We start from the raw sequence: 19,258 nt of genomic DNA, 5'->3' as shown, positions 1-19,258 counted from the left end.
ACACTGTACACTAAGTCTTATTTTAACATGGTCTAATTGCTTTTTTGGACATTTATCTAATTACAATTTGGGTCCCCCAAGCCATTTTCTAATTAAAAATTTATAGCGCTTAAAATTTTATGATTTAGTCCCTAAACCTTAATTAATCACTAATTAGGCTAAATTACTTATCTAAAATTCAAATCAAGAATACCCTAGCTCCATAGATATCCCTATTTAATATTTACATACTCGGATTACGGAAACAGGATCCTAAAATCGCATTTTCTGACACCACTGAAAATCAAGTCATTACATTTATAGGAAGCGGTCATGTGTAAGATGATGCTAATGTGTTGGACTTCCATCTAGCCATCATTACGAAGCGTGTGGGAGGGATGTCTTCAACGGGACGATGATGTCTATGATATGACAGATTATGCTGTTCATTCTGACTTTGATGGGATAAAGCAATTGAGCTCACGTGATGTTTGGTAACTAACAACTTCATATTCATAATAAAGATTAGGTCATCTGTTGCCCAGGTAGTCATCCCGAAAGGGTGAGCTCGCAGGTAACCTCACGGTCTTCTGGTCACAAGCCTATTGTTCAGGCTTCTTCTTGGCTTGCCACATGTTTTAATACGAATAGGGGTATAACAGATAGACTTGGGGAGATTACATATCTTGGATTTGGGATTGAGAGTTTTTTTTATGCGATGGAAATAAAAGTTTTTTAATTCTATTAACGTTTACATTTTGTTAATTTGACCCTTACCTTTTTAGCTAAATTTGACTTCAACCTTTTAAAAAGAGTTGAATCGGTTCATTGAACTTTCAAAAAAAATTAGATTGATGTTTTTTTAACAAAAATACTAACTAAAACGTTATATTTTTAAACATGACAGCTAGCATATAAGACAAATAATATCATGTTATCATTAAGTACACGTGGATTGCCATGTGAGTTGTTATACTAACATCATTAAAAAATTAATGTTTTCAGCATTTTCATTAAAAAAATAATTTAACTCTTTTAAAAAGGCTAATAAATAAATTTAACTAAAAAATAAGAATCAAATTAATAAAAAGAAATAGTAAACGAGTGCTAAATTTATTAATAAACATTTGTTAGTTCTTGAGTCTTAATTATGATTATTTGAGTCGTATGAATATGAGGTGATTAAAAAAACGCATATTGGCAAAGCTCTCCTTGTAAAGCTAAATTCCGGAATTCTTGTTTATTATATTTAAAAAGAAAATACTATCGAACAACAGCATCCACTAAACAACGTATACATTAATTAGAGATCCCAACTGCAGCTGCTTAAGAACCGGCTGAAAGCTTATCTACATGACCATGCCTCCATCAATGGTGAACACCTGCAACACAACAATGTCCGACTATCAGCTAACTCAAACAAATCAACCATTGTTCCAGTTTTATATATAAAATGCCATAATGAAGAAAGCAGATTCATAACCTGTCCTGTGATGTAATTAGAAGCCGGGTTCAGGGCCAAAAATTCCACCAGTCCAGCTACTTCTGCCGGTTGACCATACCTTCCTGTATCCATAATCAACACAGTTAGCACTACTGCAACTGTTACTCAGCATTTGAATCAATAATGTGTTTATAGTAAAAGCCGTAGGAAGAAAGTTGTGTGTGAGTACGGTAAGAATCAAGAAAGTTATTGATTTTATATTATATCCCTCACCAAAGGGGATTGTTGTTAAGATTCTCTTCTCAATATCTCCACCAAGCTTGGAAGTCATATCAGTTGCAATGAATCCAGGGGCAACAGCATTGACCTGGAACAATAATTTTTATACAACATTGTTTATCAGAAGAAGTAATAACCCAGGAAAACTTACATTAATGTTTCGGCTCGCATATTCCCTTGCAACAGTCTTTGTCAACCCAATCACTCCTGCTTTAGCAGCACTGTAGTTAGCTTGCCCCAGATTCCCAACCAGACCAGCCACTGATGATATGTTTATTATTTTTCCCTGAAAATACAACATACTCTTAAACAACACTCTTCAAGCATGGTTAAACCAACTTCAAACGGAGAAATATGTTACTGCCTTTCTCTTCTTCATCATGACTTTGGCTGCTGCCTGCAAAGAGCAAAGTGAGTCAGTTCCAATAATAAATGACTCAAAACATCAACTAGAACAGTGAGTCATATGTCCAGCATTCGTTCTGACCTGCGTACAAAGAAATGCTCCTGTAAGATTCACATCAATAACCTCCTGCCATTGTAATTTCGTCATTCTCATCAACAAAGTATCCCGAGTAATTCCTAAAATCGTGTTCACCAGGTTAAGTGAGAAGATAAAATCAACAACTAAATCATGAGAAGAGAAAAAGGATTTTACACAACCTGCATTGTTTACCAATATATCAACAGTTCCCCATGCATCTAGTGCCTGCCAATACAAACACAAAGTCATGACATCTACAACAGAATTACAAATATAATTATGAAATGAAAGACAACATTGACTTTACGGTTTTTATCATTGCATCCACATTAGCTTCTTTTAGAACATCTCCGCCAAAAGTAACAGCCTGACCACCGTATGACTCAATCTACAATATAAAGGCATTTTGGTAACAGCTTTTAAAGCAATGTTTAAGTGAAAAAGAAGTAATCCCAATCAAGTATTCGTGTAAATTTCATCAAAGGGCATATAGTTCACCTCTTTTGAAACTGCCTCAGCCTCCTTTGACGACCTAACGTAATTGACTAGGACCTGCAATAGCAAACAAGGCATCTAAAACCGTCATTTTCAAAACAAATAGTAGTAAATAGAAAATATTCTTCAATTTTGAAACCCTTGATATGCATGCAATCATTATCAGCAGACAGCAAATAAGCATGAAAAGCTGAATGGACCATGAGTCCGCCTACTTAGCCAGTAGATAGTTTAGACAAGTAATTTAATTTAGATAACGGTAATCATGAGCAGTTTATCCTCAGGAATTGATGAGACCGACAACCCATTCATATTTGAGAGATACTTGTACTACTACTGACAGTAAGTGATGTATTTTTCCCTGTAAGATACTAATAAGGAACACCCGCTAACCTTGCAACCGGCTTTTCCTAAGGCCAAGGCAACTGCCTTACCGATTCCTCTAGAAGCTCCTGTAACTATGGCCACTGGAGCTTCCACTTCTTGAGCTGCTTCAGAGCTAGCTTGTTCAACACGCTTGGCTCTTACACCTGAAAAAGGAAAAACCAAGAACCCAAAAATAAATGAAAAGATCAAAAGCCAATTTCAGTCTATCATGTGTCTCGTAAATTTTCAAAACTGTCGGATTATCTTCAAATATTGCTTATCATTCGTTAAACAGCAAAGTCCACAAGCTCCGACGATGAATTTGACTATAATGCAGCATCCTTAATTGGTAAACCAGCAGGTTTTTTTTTTCTGCTAAAAGAACCATAAAATATGCCGTAAGGATGAGAATGACTGCTCTAAAGCAAAAGAAAACAAGTACAGGAGGAAGTAAACGATCTCGATCTGCACTGAAGTCCGATACAAGGCTTAGTATGAACCGATCCGATTCGACAGGAAATTGGAGACCATTGCCGAGTCGGAAGAAATTTTCGGTCACTAGAATCACCAAATATAGAAACAGAGTTCAAAGCAATGACACTAGATGCAGTAACAGCCATCGGAATGAATCAGCAACGAGGAGGCGGAGAAGTGAAGAAGAACAGTTTTGATACTTGCTTTTTTGTGTAAAAAAACTAGTAAGAGTGGGCAATTCCAACAATATTGTTATTCAATTTATATTATTTCATGGATTTGATAATTGTTCAGTAATGGGTCTTTGTTGCCCTCATAATTACAATGAAAGGATTGATATAGCCAGCGGTAGGTACCATCCGTTGGGTGGCAAGTCAGTAAAATGAATGGTGTTCTGAGCACTGTAAGTAATTTAAACCTGATTTATTATATTGATTAGAGGAAAATTAGGTTAATCAGCTCAACCGTAAGCAAGTCACATGCACTGCGTGATTTGGACTGACGTCTACGCATATAACCCTCTATATACATGAAAAAAACTTGGTTAAAAACACAACTGTTGGCAAGTATCCATATCCAATATTATCACCCAAAACCAAGATGAACTAAGTAAGAAAAAGACGATAACCCGAGGGTGATATCTCCTTTGCTAAACAGAATCAGGCAACCAAAAGCAGAATATAGAAGGCAGCAGCAAACATGAAAAGAACTAGTGATCATATATCATTATATAGTTTCCAGTACAACAAGCAAAGAACCTTCTCATGTACTAACAAACTACAACTGCAAAATCCAAGTGATAAACCCATGAAACAAAGGAACTCTGTCGATTAATCACTTCCCTGGGCTGGCTTTTTGGAATTATTAATACGCCGAACCTTTACAAAAGCTTTTGTCAACTCCTGAAACAAACAAGACGGAAAGATTGGTTAACAGATCGACTAGCAAATATATATATACTTTTTGCATCTCTGCAAGAAAGATTTTGACAGAAAAATACTACAAAAAGCAAGAAAGGAAGGGAACGAGAGACCCCGGGGAGATAAAATATCCTATAGGTAATCAACATATAAAGTTCATTTTGACTGTCTAAAGGGTGAAATGTGAAAAATGTATAACAATTATTAGCTTTCGAACTCAGTGAGTAGAATATCTCTAATCTACTAATCCATATTCCAAACACAAGTGGTACAACTCTAATTTTACATTGGAGCACCTTACTGTAAAATATGCCATGTTCAACTTCTATGACCTATGGAGGCGTAAGACCACAAAACCAACGGAACTGAAGGAGACAAGCATTGTCACCAATTAGATAGAAAAGCTAAACCTGACCATCTCCAATCATCTGGGATCTAAACAGTTCCATAAAATATTTACGCTATAAGATTTGAAGTACATCATTGTAGATTAAACTAAACAAACTTACCTCAACTGGTTCCTTCTGGGCTGACTTTGCAATCCAAAGATTTTCCAAATTGTAATAAGCTCTTGCATTCTCATCGAGAGCATGAACTATCACTCGGCCTAAATAAAAGAAACGTAGCCACACAAACAAATCATCCAAAATGGTACAATTTGCACGAAACTATAGAGAGTACATAGAATTATATACTATCATTCCAAAAAATTTTCTTATAGTTGAAACTGCTAACCACATATACGTGTTAAGCCCTAAGAAATATTATCACACGAGATCCATTCCTTCAAAGCAGCTAAATGCAGAAGCAAATCGTAACATTTTGATTTTGCATAAAAATCATTACCGACAATGGTATCTTCAGGCATTACATGTCTAAATATAAGCATGCGAAGAAATTGCTAATAAGAAACAACAAAGTTGAAGCTAAAGGAAAGAGGGAAAGCAGCACGAACCAGAGTCAACAACAATCCATTTTCCCGTCTCTTGCCCTTGCACGCTGGGTAATACCATCCTCTTAGCTCCTTTTTGCTTCTGCTTAACCTGTTCCAGCAAAATAAACAAAAAATCGCAGTGAGGATCGAGGAAATTAGGGAACAAAATAGAAAAAGAAAACCCATGAAACCGCACCTTGTAAATTAGGGCTTGGGCGATGTTCTTGACGTGCCACGGGGACCTACCGGTGGCAATCACCATGAAATCTGCCCAATCGCATTGGTTACCAACCGGAACCACCGCCACGTCGTCTGCTCTCACGTCGCTTAGAACCTTCTCCACCTCTTGCAGGCTCAGCAACTCATTGCTTATTCTCTCCACAGTGGATGAAGAGAACGTCTGATTTAAACCTGAAAACCCCAGCTTCCACGAGCCATTTGTGAGAGAGGAGGAAGGCAACGTAGTTGCAGATAGATGCAGATATCGGGATCTTAAAGTCGCCCACATCAGATTTCAACTCCTCAAGCTTTTTTCTACTGAAAATCGCCACTTCCTCGAGCTAAAAGAAAATCCCCAGTTCCTCACAGCAGTTCATTAAATAAAATAAAATAAAAATAAGTAAGGGCCTACCGACGTCTTTTGAGTTATTGCCTCACGCCTAGACTTGTCAATTGGGCCTATCAGGCAGTGAATTTAGAACCCGGAGTCGGGTTTTAAAAATTTTGAATTACTTCTGTTAGGTCAGTTTCATGCTTGGGTTATTTTAGATTTTTGAGTTTTTAAATCATTTGAATTTGGGTTTTTAGTTTATTTTAGTGTATAGATTTTTTTTAATTGAATTATTTTAAGGTTAAATTATTTACACTTTTACTCTTATTTATTGGATTTGATTATTAAAATCTATAATATTTGTTTTTTTAATTTTAAAATAAAATTAAATCAAAATTAAATAAATTATTGAATCAATGTATATTTATTATAAAATTAATAATTACTGAAAATATTTTTAATATAAAATATTATAAATTACTATAAATTTAAATTAATTAAACTATAATAATGAAACAATAAAAATGTATTTGAATGGAGGAAAATAGTTATTATGAATAAAGTTTATTGTTAAAATCTCATTATAAAATTTTTATTAGTAATATTTTCAATTTTCAATTTTTATATTTTTTTTGTTAATAAAATTTATTTAATCTAAACTTTTAATAGTTTTATTGTTATTAACGTTATTTAATCTAAAATTTTTAGAATAATAAAAAATTTTATGAGATTTTTAGGATTTGAAACAAATGTAAAAATTAAAATAAAAATTAGTCAAAATAGTTTTTAAATCAATCAAAATCAATTGAAAATAAAACATTGATTTTTTTTAGAAAAAAGAAAGGTTGAACTAAAATAGAATCAAAATGACATTGCATTTTAATAATTTATTTTTCACTTATTAATTTGACTTGCAAATAAAGAGACCATATATATTTTTAATTAAATAATTATTATATTTACAAATTGTTATCGAGATCATATGGTATAGCATGAAACTGCATATTTTAGAATAATAAAAAATTGAAATGCGAAATTTACAAGTTATAAATTAAAACAATTTAATAATTTAGTATATAATTGTTATTTTTATTTTAAATTGTACTTAATATAAGTTTAAGTCCTATTGGGTTATTTATTTGGTTGATTTTAAATTTGGATCATTTCGGATTTAGGTTAATTATTGAGTTGGATCAAGTTGTTGGCTTTTCATAGTTTAAATTGGGTTCAATTACAAGTTAATCGTATTAGATTTTCAAGTTCATATTAAAATTAATAAATCTACTCAGACCCCTATATTGACATTGAAGCACTAACGTTTTGAGAGTTCAGAAGAAAATGAAACCAAACATCACTCTTACGCCTTGTATTTAAGGATGATTAGTACCCAGACATACGATAGGGACATATCCACACTACGTCTAAAGAGAGTTATCAAACAAAGGCCTGCCACTTGCTCCCCGAAGGCTTGAACTTGGGTGGGTTCTATAGGTGAACATTCCTTGATCACCAAGTCAATCATGGGAGTTCTAAAGATCTCGTTTTTTATAATATTTTAATTTTTTATTAATATTTGTTTGTTTTCTTTTACATAATTTGTATGGTTAAGGAGTTTGATTGTTTTTTAGATAATGTCTCAAGTTTGAATTTTGTAGATAGTGAAAACAATGTTACAAAAATTTACCTCTTTTTTAAAAGTTTAATTTGATTAGATCTATTATGATTACAGAATATAGAAAGATATCATATAAAAATAGTAACTTTATGAATATAGAAAGATACTCACAACATTAGTGAAAAATAAAATTATATAATAAATATATTTATAAAAACTGATAGAAATAACAAATAAGACTCTGGTTGGTTAGTGAAGTATAAATATTAAAATATAGAGAGATCTGGGTTCAAATTTTATTATGTATATATATATTTCTATTTTCTATATAAAATGACAAAAATATATTTAAAATAATATATTTGAATTTATAAAATAAAAATATTTTTATTAACATTCAACTGAATTTGTGTCATGATACTGAAGTCAGTAAAAAGTTTAATATTAATAAAGAAAAATTATATATTATATTATATTTGTGATATGTAATAAATGAATGGAAAGCCACAAGCCTCACGTGCAACACCGACCGTAAAGCAAACTCGAACTTCAACGAGACGAGACAATCATATAAATTTACTTTCCAGTAAGTATTATTTTAACCTTTTCTCAAGTTGTTGCAAATTGAACAGTAATAGAAACCGATTAAGATTTAACAAGCGTAAATATCTCTTTAAGTCCCTCGAATTTTGAAATACAGTTCCTTAAAATCTTTTTATTTTTTAAAAATGAGCAGATAAAGATAATCAACAATATCATTAATTATTTCTGGTAATATATGATGCATTTTGAATTTAAAAATTGGGAATATATATATAATATTAAAAAAACTAAAGCATTTTAGAATTCCAAAAATTTTTAAAATTATAAAAAGGTCAATATAATTATAAACTTCAAAAAATATTTAAAATTTTATTCAAATTTTCAAATAAATAATAAAAATTCCTATTCTTTTAAATACAAAACAATTGCCAACAATTTATTAAAAATTTAAAAAAATGAATAAGGTATCCATTAAAAAAAGGTGATAAAAATTTAATCAAAATGTTATAAAAAAAATTTTAAAATAAAAATTTCGGAAAAATACAAAAAAAAATGGTGAAAAAAAAACTTTTTTTTTAATTCTTTTCCAAAAAGGGTAGAGTGTCACATTTAAAATTTAATAAAATTTGTCAAAACCTTAAAAAATAAACCCAGATTAAATTTATAAATTTCAAAAATATCATGGAATTATTAAAATTTCCAAACGTTCCAAATAATAATTAATTTTGATTTGAAACTTTTGAAATTTCAATTAATTTATAATTTTTTATCGAACTTCTTTTTCCATTTTTTTTATTTTTTACCATTTATGAAACAAATTGTCCAAATATTTTCTTTTATTTCATTTTTTGTTATTTTTAATTTTCAAACTTAATAAAAGTATTTCTAAATTTTTATAATTGAAAATTCTTTTTATAACCATTTTTATGTTTGTTTATAACAATTAAGTAATGCATGATTTTGAAATTGAAAATAATTGTGGTTTATACTGTAAGTGGTCTAAAGAGGCATTAAGATGATGGTTTATGATGGAGAACCCCAGTATTTAAGACAATACAATATAAGAATTAAATAAAACAAATGTAAAGAAAAAAGAAAACAGTTTTAAAAAAAAAAGCTAAGGAAGATTTAATCTTAAGGGTGAGCAAAACGCGATTCGACTCAAAAAAATTGAAAATAATTTCGAATTTTGAGTTAAACTAATCGAGTTATTTGAGTTAATTGAGTTATTCGAGTCAAATCAAATTTTTTTTCGAATTTCGAGTTCGAATCGAGTTTAATTTTCGAATTCGAATAATCCGCCCCTCACTCCAACCTTTACTTGGGAACTTACCCGTCCCATAAAGTGATGGTCAGTCTGACTTGCTGAACTAATAGGTTATCCTTGCGGTTATACGAGCTTGACATCCCACTTGCTCGTTTCCTCCCTACAAGCTATCATTGCGGCAGTGTACCCGCATTAGACTTTCCTCAAAGAGGAATAGTCTTGACAGATATTCTGTCCTCATGACAAAATCCTTATCCTGGAAGTGAAACTTCTATCCCTTCCATGAGATTTTCCTCTTGTGGCTCTTCATGACGGATCCTTACTTGTGATCCTCGAACACTTTTCCCATATTACTTTCCCATGGTTAGGTTAGCTTTCACACGGCCTATCTTCCTCTAATTCTTGTCGGGTCCTTGTCTATGACCTGTCAGCTTTCACATCTATCATTACCACTTTCATCATTTTTGACAGATTCCTCATGATCCACTTGCCATATTTATGCTTTCTTTTAACTCTTCTTCCGCATGCATGGTTTCTCATGCTTGACACATTGGCAATATACCCTGCGTTTGTGGTCATAGCGGACTTTATGGGTTGTCCTAGTCGAACTATGGTTTTACATCTTTCTTACCTTGTTTCCCTTATCTCGTCGAACTTATCCCATGTTTATTGTCCCAACGGACTTTATCCATGTTAATTGTCCTAACAGATTATCTCTATTCCATGTTTATTGTCCCAACGAACTATCTATGTTCTGTGCTTACTGTCCCAACTGACTATCTCTGTTATGTGGATGCCATGGAGTTTTTCATCCATGGTCTTACACCGATCTACCATCCTGACATACTATCATATGATGCAATGAACTCTTTCATTCATGGTCTTACTCGTTATACCTAGCTGCCATAACATCTTTCATCTCTAGTCTTACACCGTATACCTTATACCTTGTACTATGATTTCATGACATCTTTCATCCATGGTCTTATGCTACATACCTGATACTAGACTGCCATAGTGTATTTTATCTATGGTCTTACGTCATATACCGTCGTCATGGTGTAGCTTTGAAGGACCAATCGATACCGTCGTCGCAGTAAATACTTTTCCATAATACAAATTTCCCTAATCTTCCTCCCATTACCCTATTTACACCACCTAACATTGATGCTCAAACACCGCAGGTTTCCCCACGCAAGGCTTGGAGCTTCGCTCGTGGCAGTAACTAACAGGATCACTCCATATTTCCCTTCCTAACTTCATCTATCCTATAAAGGTATTCCCCACAGTTTTCATGCAACGCATGCACATATCATCATATCTCATGTTTATGCAAACATGACATACTCAAACAACATATATCATAACAATAGGTTTAGAGTCTAAAACTCACCTAAAGCTTCATTGTTTCCACAACTTAGCTTTCTCGAACGTCAAAGTTTCCATTCTCTTGGTGGCTAATTATTACAACCAAAACCTACTGGTTAGACTTGCACTTCATCTTCAAAGCTTAAACTTTTATAGGCATGTGGAACCCTTAAAATGGTTCTGAAGGTCTGTAATCATATTTACCTATTTTTACACATATAGAAGGGCTAAGAACCTTACTAACTTGTTGGTTTTCCTACTTTTCCATCTCCCTCCTCATGAAGTTTACTCCATACAAGACCTTCCATGGTTATTCATGTAATACCCCTAAACCATATTTGTCACCAGAATAGGGTTACGGAGTATTACCAGAATATTCAGACTAAATATGGACATTTCTGATTATTTAACATTCATGTCAGAAAATTATTCAGAAAGTCCCTTATATGAGCTTTCGAGGCCCAAAACATACATTAGAAATAACTCGGGACTAAACCCGGTATTCAGAGAAATTTTCACAAAATTTCAAATTTTTTTCTAGGTGCAGGGGACACACGCCCGCGTGGCCAGGCAGTGTGGGCATTCAAAATATGGTACACGGCCGTGTCCCAGCCCATGTCTGTACCCATGTAACTCTCTGACTTGGGTCACACGACCAAGTCACACGCTTGTGTTCTAGACCGTGTGTAGGTGTGAAAAATTTTGAGCATTCTATTTTGAAATTTTAAGAGGTAAAAGACACACAGCCAAAACACACGTTCATGCATTAGGCCGTGTGTCACACACAGCTGAGACACACGCTCGTGTCTCTGCTCGTGTGGACGAAAATAGGCCATTTCCAAGGCCACTTTTCTCACCCAACTTGTCTCACACCTACATCAACACATAAATACATTCACAAGGCAATACCAATCACTCAAATTAACACAACCCAAGTTTTAAACAAGTCGTTTTGTCACATATATCTTAGCATTCCCATTTACTATGATGATCAAAACTCATATTTGCTTACTTATATCAAACATATATCAAACATGATAAAACCACACACATAAATATATATTTACATCAAAATATGTTCACTTAAGCCATACCAATGGCAAATCACAACCAACACACATATATGCCATCATTTTGCCAAAGTTGGCCTATACATGCCATTATACCCAAAAGAAATTTTGTTATTTATACCGAAGTGAGCTGAAGGATAGTGTGATGTTGCTCCGACCGACTTCCAACCTTTATGAGCTTCCGAGTACTATAAAACAGAGGAAATAAAACAGAGTAAGCTTTAAAGCTTAGTAAGTTCGTATAACTGGAATTTAACTTACCATTCATTTACATTTAAGGTAAGCACATAAAATACATCCAAAGAAATTTGGCCAATTGCCTAAACACATATCCTCATCAATCATGTTAGTCATGTAATTCACATGAATATAAAGAAACATGTTTGAGCTCATCAATATTCAATTTCCACATACAGGTATTTATCATTTCAAGTATCCATGAACATGTACATATCATATCTTTGTATTTCAAGTATTTCGTATTTCTCATAGTAATTCATTCTTGAATTCATATCATCTTATATCGAAACTTTACCCGTTTAATCATTTAAAATATCGATGGATACAAGGGTGGTACACATGAGGTGTATGAATCTGAAATTCGTCAATTCATATTCGAAAGTGCTCGTTTAAGCACATAATCAGGGAGCCTTATCTCGAGTCATATAACAGGAAGCTCATGTAAGCCATATAACGGGAAGCTTATCCGGGCTATATAACAGGAAGCTGATAAGAGCCATAATCAGGAAGCTCATGCGAGCTAATAACGAGTAGCTCCGAATAGCCATATATCGGGAAGTTCAAGCGAGCCATATCGGGAAGCTCCGGAAAGTCATTAACGGGAAGCTCACAAAGAGCCTTTAATCGGAAAGCTCACGAAGAGCCATATAATAGGACGCTCATAAGAGCTGTGGTGTGTCTACAACACATGCAGAGTCACAACCAATCGGGATGCTCCGAAAAGCTATTAACGGGAAGCTCGCAAGAACTATATAATGGGAAGCTCGAGAGGGCTATTAACGGGATGCTCATGAGAGCTAACAATGGGACGTTCTTTTCGAGCTATGGTGTGTCCGCAACATATGCAGGACCACAACCAATTCGGGAACCCTGTATCTATCGAATCTTATTTATCCAAATGAGACTTATTATTTGTCGGGTATTATCAGATATGTGATCAATTTCATATATATGACAATTTATACAATTCACATATACAAAATTTAATTCAAACATGTAAATATGCATAATTTAGTTACACGAACTTACCTGGACAATGTTGTGAACTTGTATGCTACTAATCCGTTATTTTTTCTTTACCTCGATCTAGCTCCACATTTGATCTATCTGGATCTATACGAGTAAATTTAACTCAATTTAATACAATTGATAATCAATTCAATTCAATTCACGTCTTAGGCAAAATTATCATTTTGCCCATATACTTTTGATTAATTATAATTTCATCCATAGACTTGGAAAATGAAATTAATGCAATTTAATCTTTATTCCAAGCCTAGTCGATTTTTACATATAACATTTGCAGCCCATGTAATTCATAAAATTCAGAATTTTTCCATGAATTTTACATCTTTACAATTTAATCCCTAAATCACAATTTCATCAAAATTCACCATACAAAAGTTGTTTATCTATCAACAATCTTTCATTTTCTACCATAAATTTCATAATTCATGCATATTTATCCATGTAAAACCCCTAGTACTTTGATAAATTTACAAATTAATCCTCAAAATAGCTAGATTAAGCTATTACGATCTTGGAAATATAAAAATTACTAAAAATGAGACAATATTACTTACCCAATTAAGCTAAATAAGCTTGCTTGAGCTCTTTTCTCTTAGCTAGGGTTTCCATGTATTTTGATTTGGGAAAGATGATGATATAAGATGATATTAGATTTTATCATCTTTAATTATTTCTATTTCCAATTTAGTCATTTTTTATTTAATTTTCCATGGATGAATCATCAAACTTATCTACTAACTCCTCTTAATGGTCTATTTGCCATATAAGGGCCTCTAATTTTGAATTCCATAACTATTTGATCCTTTTAGCTACTAGAATTCAACTTTTGCATTTTATGCAATTTGGTCCTTTTATCAATTAATCATGTAATCGGTAAAAATTTTGTTATACGATATTCCTATCATACAGTAGACCATTTCTTTCAATAGAGGTTCCCAACTTGCGGTCTCTTTCGCTTTAAACCTCAAATTTTTAGGTTAATTGGGAATCAAGTGTTACAACTCCTCCCCAATACAAGAAAATATGAAACTGTGAAATGAAAAGTTGTCAACAACGGTTTTGCATGTAATATTATTGTTGGAACAATGAATGAAAATTAGGATCTTAAATAAATTTGTCAAGAAGTATAGATATGGAATAGATTGATCAAAGTAGAAAGATGTAATTCAGGTAGAACTAAAATATGTGGAGTTTATGGATCAGTAGTTCAAAGATATAAAGGTATAGGGCTAGTGAAGGTACAAATGAGCAATTCTGTGAAAATGAAATAAGAAAAATGAAGTTTTACACTAAGTCATGACATTGAAAAGTATTTTTTGTGGTGGATGTAATAAACTTTTAGATATCTCATTAGTTAGGCAGTTCATGAAAATTTAATTTGTGTCTAGTGATTATTGTTACAATTTTTATATGAATCAATATATAGGGAGGTTTATATTAAAATCCTCGAAAGATTTAGAAGTATATAGAAATTATTGAGAAATTGCTCAATACGTTTGAGTAAATATTTATTCAATTGATTGAATATGTATTTTTATAGAAAGATTGTGATCAAAGTTTGTTATGGTTATTGTTGGAATTCCTGAAAAGATCAAAATATATCTCCCCAAGTTTTTCCTCACTCGTGACTTTCAGAAGAATGATGATATAAATTTTTAGTAAATTTGTTCAAGAAGTCATTTGAAAAGCTAGTATTTAATATTAGAATACATAGAATATGAGATATCATGTGATGTTGTCATGAGAGAGAGTAAATATGCATGGTACTTTTTTTCTCTTAACCGAGATTTTGTCCCATTAGGTTTTCTTGGTAAGGTTTCTAATGAGACATCATGTTTTGTGTATTATGGATAAGTGTACTTTTTTTCCGTCCCTAAGAATTTTTTTCCCATAAGATTTTTTTATCTTCATATGGCACATTACCTATCAATAGACATCTAAGGGGAGAGTATTATAAATATATTATCATTATCATAGAAGTGAATGTTCATTAGAATAATAAGTTTGACGTACTCTGGGACTCTAATGTCCGTTAGAAGTAGAGTTTTATATCATGTATGCTTCTTATATCTATAAATATAGACTTTGAGAAACATTGTATACATCCCTATTGACAAATAAAATACGTTCTTCTCTTTTGTTGTCCTATTTCTCTTGTTTTTACTCTTCTCTCTATCCTTTTATTTTATAATAGACTTTTATTTTGTTTTTTGATTTTTTATAAAAAAAGTTAATATTTATATAAATTTTATTTAAAAAATAAAAATCCAACAAAACACCATTTGACATGTGTCATGTATTATTGTAATAATTAATTTAGAGTAAATTATTATTTTTTTTGGAATTTAAGTGAAATTTGGACTGATTTAATATTGAATAAATCAATAAGGATGTTTTGAGCAAAAATCATTGTATAGAATTCAGGCAATTTGAGATTAGAGTATGTATAATGATTAAAGTAGTGGGTTTTGTGATTGGTCTTCAAATATTTAATTAAAACAAGTTGCATAACTAATCTCTTATTTTATTTTAATGTCAATCCATCCAGTTCTAAACCTAATTAGAATAAACCCTAAGAAAGACCCACAAAGCTCACTTTGAGAATTGCAATGCACTTCAATTGCTTTGTTGTTTAATGGCTAACGTTGTTTTTGGTTAGATGACTTATTTTATATATATATATATATATATATATATTAGATTTCAAGATGTACGTTATAGAAGAAGAAAAGAATATATAAACCCATCAAGATTAAAGATCAAATTCGCAATCAAAGGATTTTAAATCTTTCAACTTAACCATTATTTTTTTTAAATTATAAGTTAAAGCTCTTTAATTTTAAAATATATAAAATTAATGAAAAGCATAAAAACCTATACAATTTTTTTCTGTTCTCAATTTTTTTTATTTTTAATTATTTTTTCATTGAATTAATATTCGACTAATTAATGAAACCAACCTATAGGTTAAAAGATTATAGGGATGTTTAAGAGCAAATAAAGTGACAAAAATTGGATTACTTATTTAATAGATTAGGGTTGAAGTTAGGAGTGTTCAAATAGTCGGTGCGGTTATTAATCGAACTGAATTGTTATTAATCGAATTATCCGAAATGTAAAAATCTTTAACCGTTAACCGAATTGAAAAATTTTCAAATACAATAACCAAATTGAAATATTTTTGTTAATTCGACCGGTTAATCGAATTAACCGGAATTTATATATTTTTATCTTTTAGTTAAAATAAGTATAAAACATATTAAAAATACATTATCTATGTTCATTTTTTAATAGTTCAAAAAATTCATTAATCAACTTTTAACTAAACTAAATTCAAATTAAAGTAATTGGATGAATTAATTTAATTTTAATCCAACTATCAACATCTGTTAATTGAATAAAATAAATTGCTGTTTAAAAATAATTTAATAGATGACTTAGATAAATAGGAAGGAATATAAGAGCAGTTAGGACATCATTGGAAGACGAAACTAAAGAAAAAGGCATCTAAGATTTGTCCTACGCACCTGCCAACCAATAACCATGTAATCATTATCAATTCTAATACCCTTTTTTTAGTCATAACCTATTTTCTCTTTTTTTAATCATTATTATTTTTTGCCTAATTATTACAATATTTTTGTTCTTATGCCTCATGTTTTTAGCAAATTACAACTTGGATTGTTTTCAAAAGGCGATATTCGACGAGCTTCAACCTAAATATAATGATTTTTTTTCTAGTTGGATACCTTGGTGTTTTTATTTTATTTTATCAATTTTATATATAAATGAGGATTTTTGTTAGTCCACTTACTGAAATTATGCAGATTTTAGAACAGGATCGAATTGGCACTGATTATAGCTACAATAATGTTGAATTCTTGAGGTTCCTTTAATTTTCATAAAAAAAAATTTTGAAGGAAAGAATAGGCAGGAGTTTTTGGCCCTTGGTTCAAATATTTTTATGCAAAAAATATATCATTCAATTTTAAGTTATTAAATACAAAATCTACTCCTTGGCTCCACTCCACTAGTATATTTATTTTTATTTTAGCTTCATTAATTAAAAACAAATTGGCTTCACCTTTGAAATGATTATTTCTGTACTTGGGGGGAAAATTATATCAATAGGTGTCAAACCTAACTATTTAGATTACACGTCATTTAAATTTGATTATGTTATAAAAATTGACTAAAATCTAAATTTTACCAACATAACCAAAATCTAATTAACCTAAGAAATTAGAGTTTTAACAATAAGTATATTTTTCAAAATCATTGTTTAAATCTTTCAGATTTTTATTTTTTCATTCGGCATAAAAATTATTATACATATTTAATTTATATTTAAAAATAAAAAATTGGAACATACAATATTTTTAATAGAAATTAAAAGAAAAACCTGTGTAGATTATAAGAGAAATAATAATGATTATATTAGCCAATAATTAATTTAAACTCGATCATGGCAGGAACTGAAGTGGTAAATCAAAATAGAGTAAAAAAAAAGAGAGGAAAAGAAATCATAGAGCAAGAGAAAGACTGACAAAAGAAAAGGGATAATGTAAGCTTGATGCAAAGGAAAGAAGCAAATCTGAACGACAGCCGGAAAATAAAAAGCAAAAAGGAAAGGCGAACGTGAGTTGTTCTATTCTCTCTTCCAAGTTACTCTCTCTCATTTTCTTGGAGAAGAGAGAAATGTGAGAAAATTCGAGGTGTCTCCGTTCCAAACCCATCGCTCTTTGCTTTAATGCCACCGCCCTGAGCTGCGCCAGACTCTCCGCACCGTAACTTGCTTTTTAATTGTTTTTTTTATTCTTTGCAATTTAAGATCTAAATCGCAATCAATGCTAGGGATGACAAAAAAAAAAAAGAAAATCTAATATCCACGGGTTTGGATCCGCTGTTTTTCCCTTTTTATAAAAATGGCTAATATGCTAAAATAACTCTAATCTATTTTTGTAATTAAATAAACCCCTGACCTATGATTTTTACCCATAAAAGAACTTCATCTTAATATTAAAGTAAAAATATTTTGAATTTTAAATATCTATCTTAATTTCTTGTTGATGCAATAAAAAATATATACACTTTTAAAGTCAACAGTAATCGGAATTTTGTAATAAATTGATTAAGAATTTTTAAAATATTATTTTATTCTTAATAAGCTATTTTAATCAAATTCACATAAGTATTAAATGCAATTTAATTTAAAATTTTAAAATATATTTACTTTAATATTAGAATATTAAAATGAAGGACTTTCATGAGTAAAAAGATATATATTAAGGCTCATTTAACTACAAAAATAGTATAAGAGCTTGTTTAAACAAATTATAATAGTTGAAGAGCTTTTTTAGTATATTAGTTTATAAAAATTGAGCTTTTTCTTTTCTTTTCTTTTACAAAAGGATCGATTTATCAAATTTTTGGATTGGATTTAGATAAAATCTACTCTGCTTATTTGAGATATTTTATTAATTTTTTTTTGTTTTTAATTTTATAATTATTTTTTATTTTAAATCATAATTTCTTATCACATCTATTAAAATTTTATTTATCCATACTTATTATAAATTATTTGATTGAATTTATGTCACAGGTTAACAGGATACCAATTTAATTGAAAACGATTTATTTACATATTTCTTTTAAATGATAATCAATATTATTATGGTGATACTTTTGTATTTTCATGCGACTTATTTTCATATTTCTTTTAAATGATAATCAATATTATTATAGTGATACTTTTGTATTTTCATACTTTTATATAATTTTTAAATGAAACTATTAAAGCAACAAAATCAAGAGTTGAACATTTGTTTAATAGATTTAAGCACAAGTTATTTACCAATCCACCAATGATCATTATTGAATATTTTTTTATGTAAAGTATTTTCTTTCATCTATATTGTGAGCGTGACATAATCTAATTTTTATATTTTATTTGATTGTATACAATTTATTTTTATAAATAACAGAATATAAAAGGAATGGTATTTGATATAGTGTCAATGAATTTTTTTCCACAAGCAATGTCAAGTGTCCTATAGAGGTATAGTAAAATTTAAAGATATATATATATTTTTTAAAAAGAGACACATGATAATTCTTTAATCGGTTGTAGGTATAACTAACCTGCTATTAAGGATAGAGCAGAAAGAAATAATAGAAAAAGGGCTCCAGTATAAAAATCTT

At 30.7% G+C, this 19,258-nt stretch overlaps 1 protein-coding gene across 2 annotated transcripts; it reads right to left on the bottom strand.

Moving 5' to 3' along the window:
• Positions 1-1,194: 1,194 nt before the first annotated feature.
• Positions 1,195-6,158, bottom strand: LOC107909818 (3-oxoacyl-[acyl-carrier-protein] reductase 4). Of its 2 annotated transcripts, XM_041088873.1 has the most exons (14): positions 5,572-6,158; positions 5,397-5,484; positions 4,951-5,048; positions 4,363-4,423; positions 3,075-3,211; positions 2,685-2,738; positions 2,494-2,574; positions 2,366-2,411; positions 2,190-2,284; positions 2,067-2,099; positions 1,854-1,988; positions 1,697-1,790; positions 1,463-1,545; positions 1,195-1,361 (listed from the first exon to the last, which is right to left on the bottom strand). In XM_041088873.1, exons 1-14 carry the CDS (start codon positions 5,881-5,883, stop codon positions 1,329-1,331), a joined length of 1,350 nt encoding a protein of 449 aa, XP_040944807.1. In that variant the 5' UTR covers positions 5,884-6,158; the 3' UTR covers positions 1,195-1,328. The 2 variants fall into 2 exon arrangements, 1 of the variants encoding a protein (XP_040944807.1); XR_005910460.1 differs by lacking the exon at positions 1,697-1,790 and having other exon boundaries at positions 5,572-5,991.
• Between the last annotated feature and the right edge of the window lie 13,100 nt (positions 6,159-19,258).

Source organism: Gossypium hirsutum, chromosome D02 (assembly GCF_007990345.1).
Source record: "Gossypium hirsutum isolate 1008001.06 chromosome D02, Gossypium_hirsutum_v2.1, whole genome shotgun sequence".
NCBI classification, from domain to species: Eukaryota; Viridiplantae; Streptophyta; class Magnoliopsida; order Malvales; family Malvaceae; genus Gossypium; species Gossypium hirsutum.
Note: the sequence above shows the minus strand (reverse complement) of the source record. Positions and strands in the feature narration are given on the sequence as shown.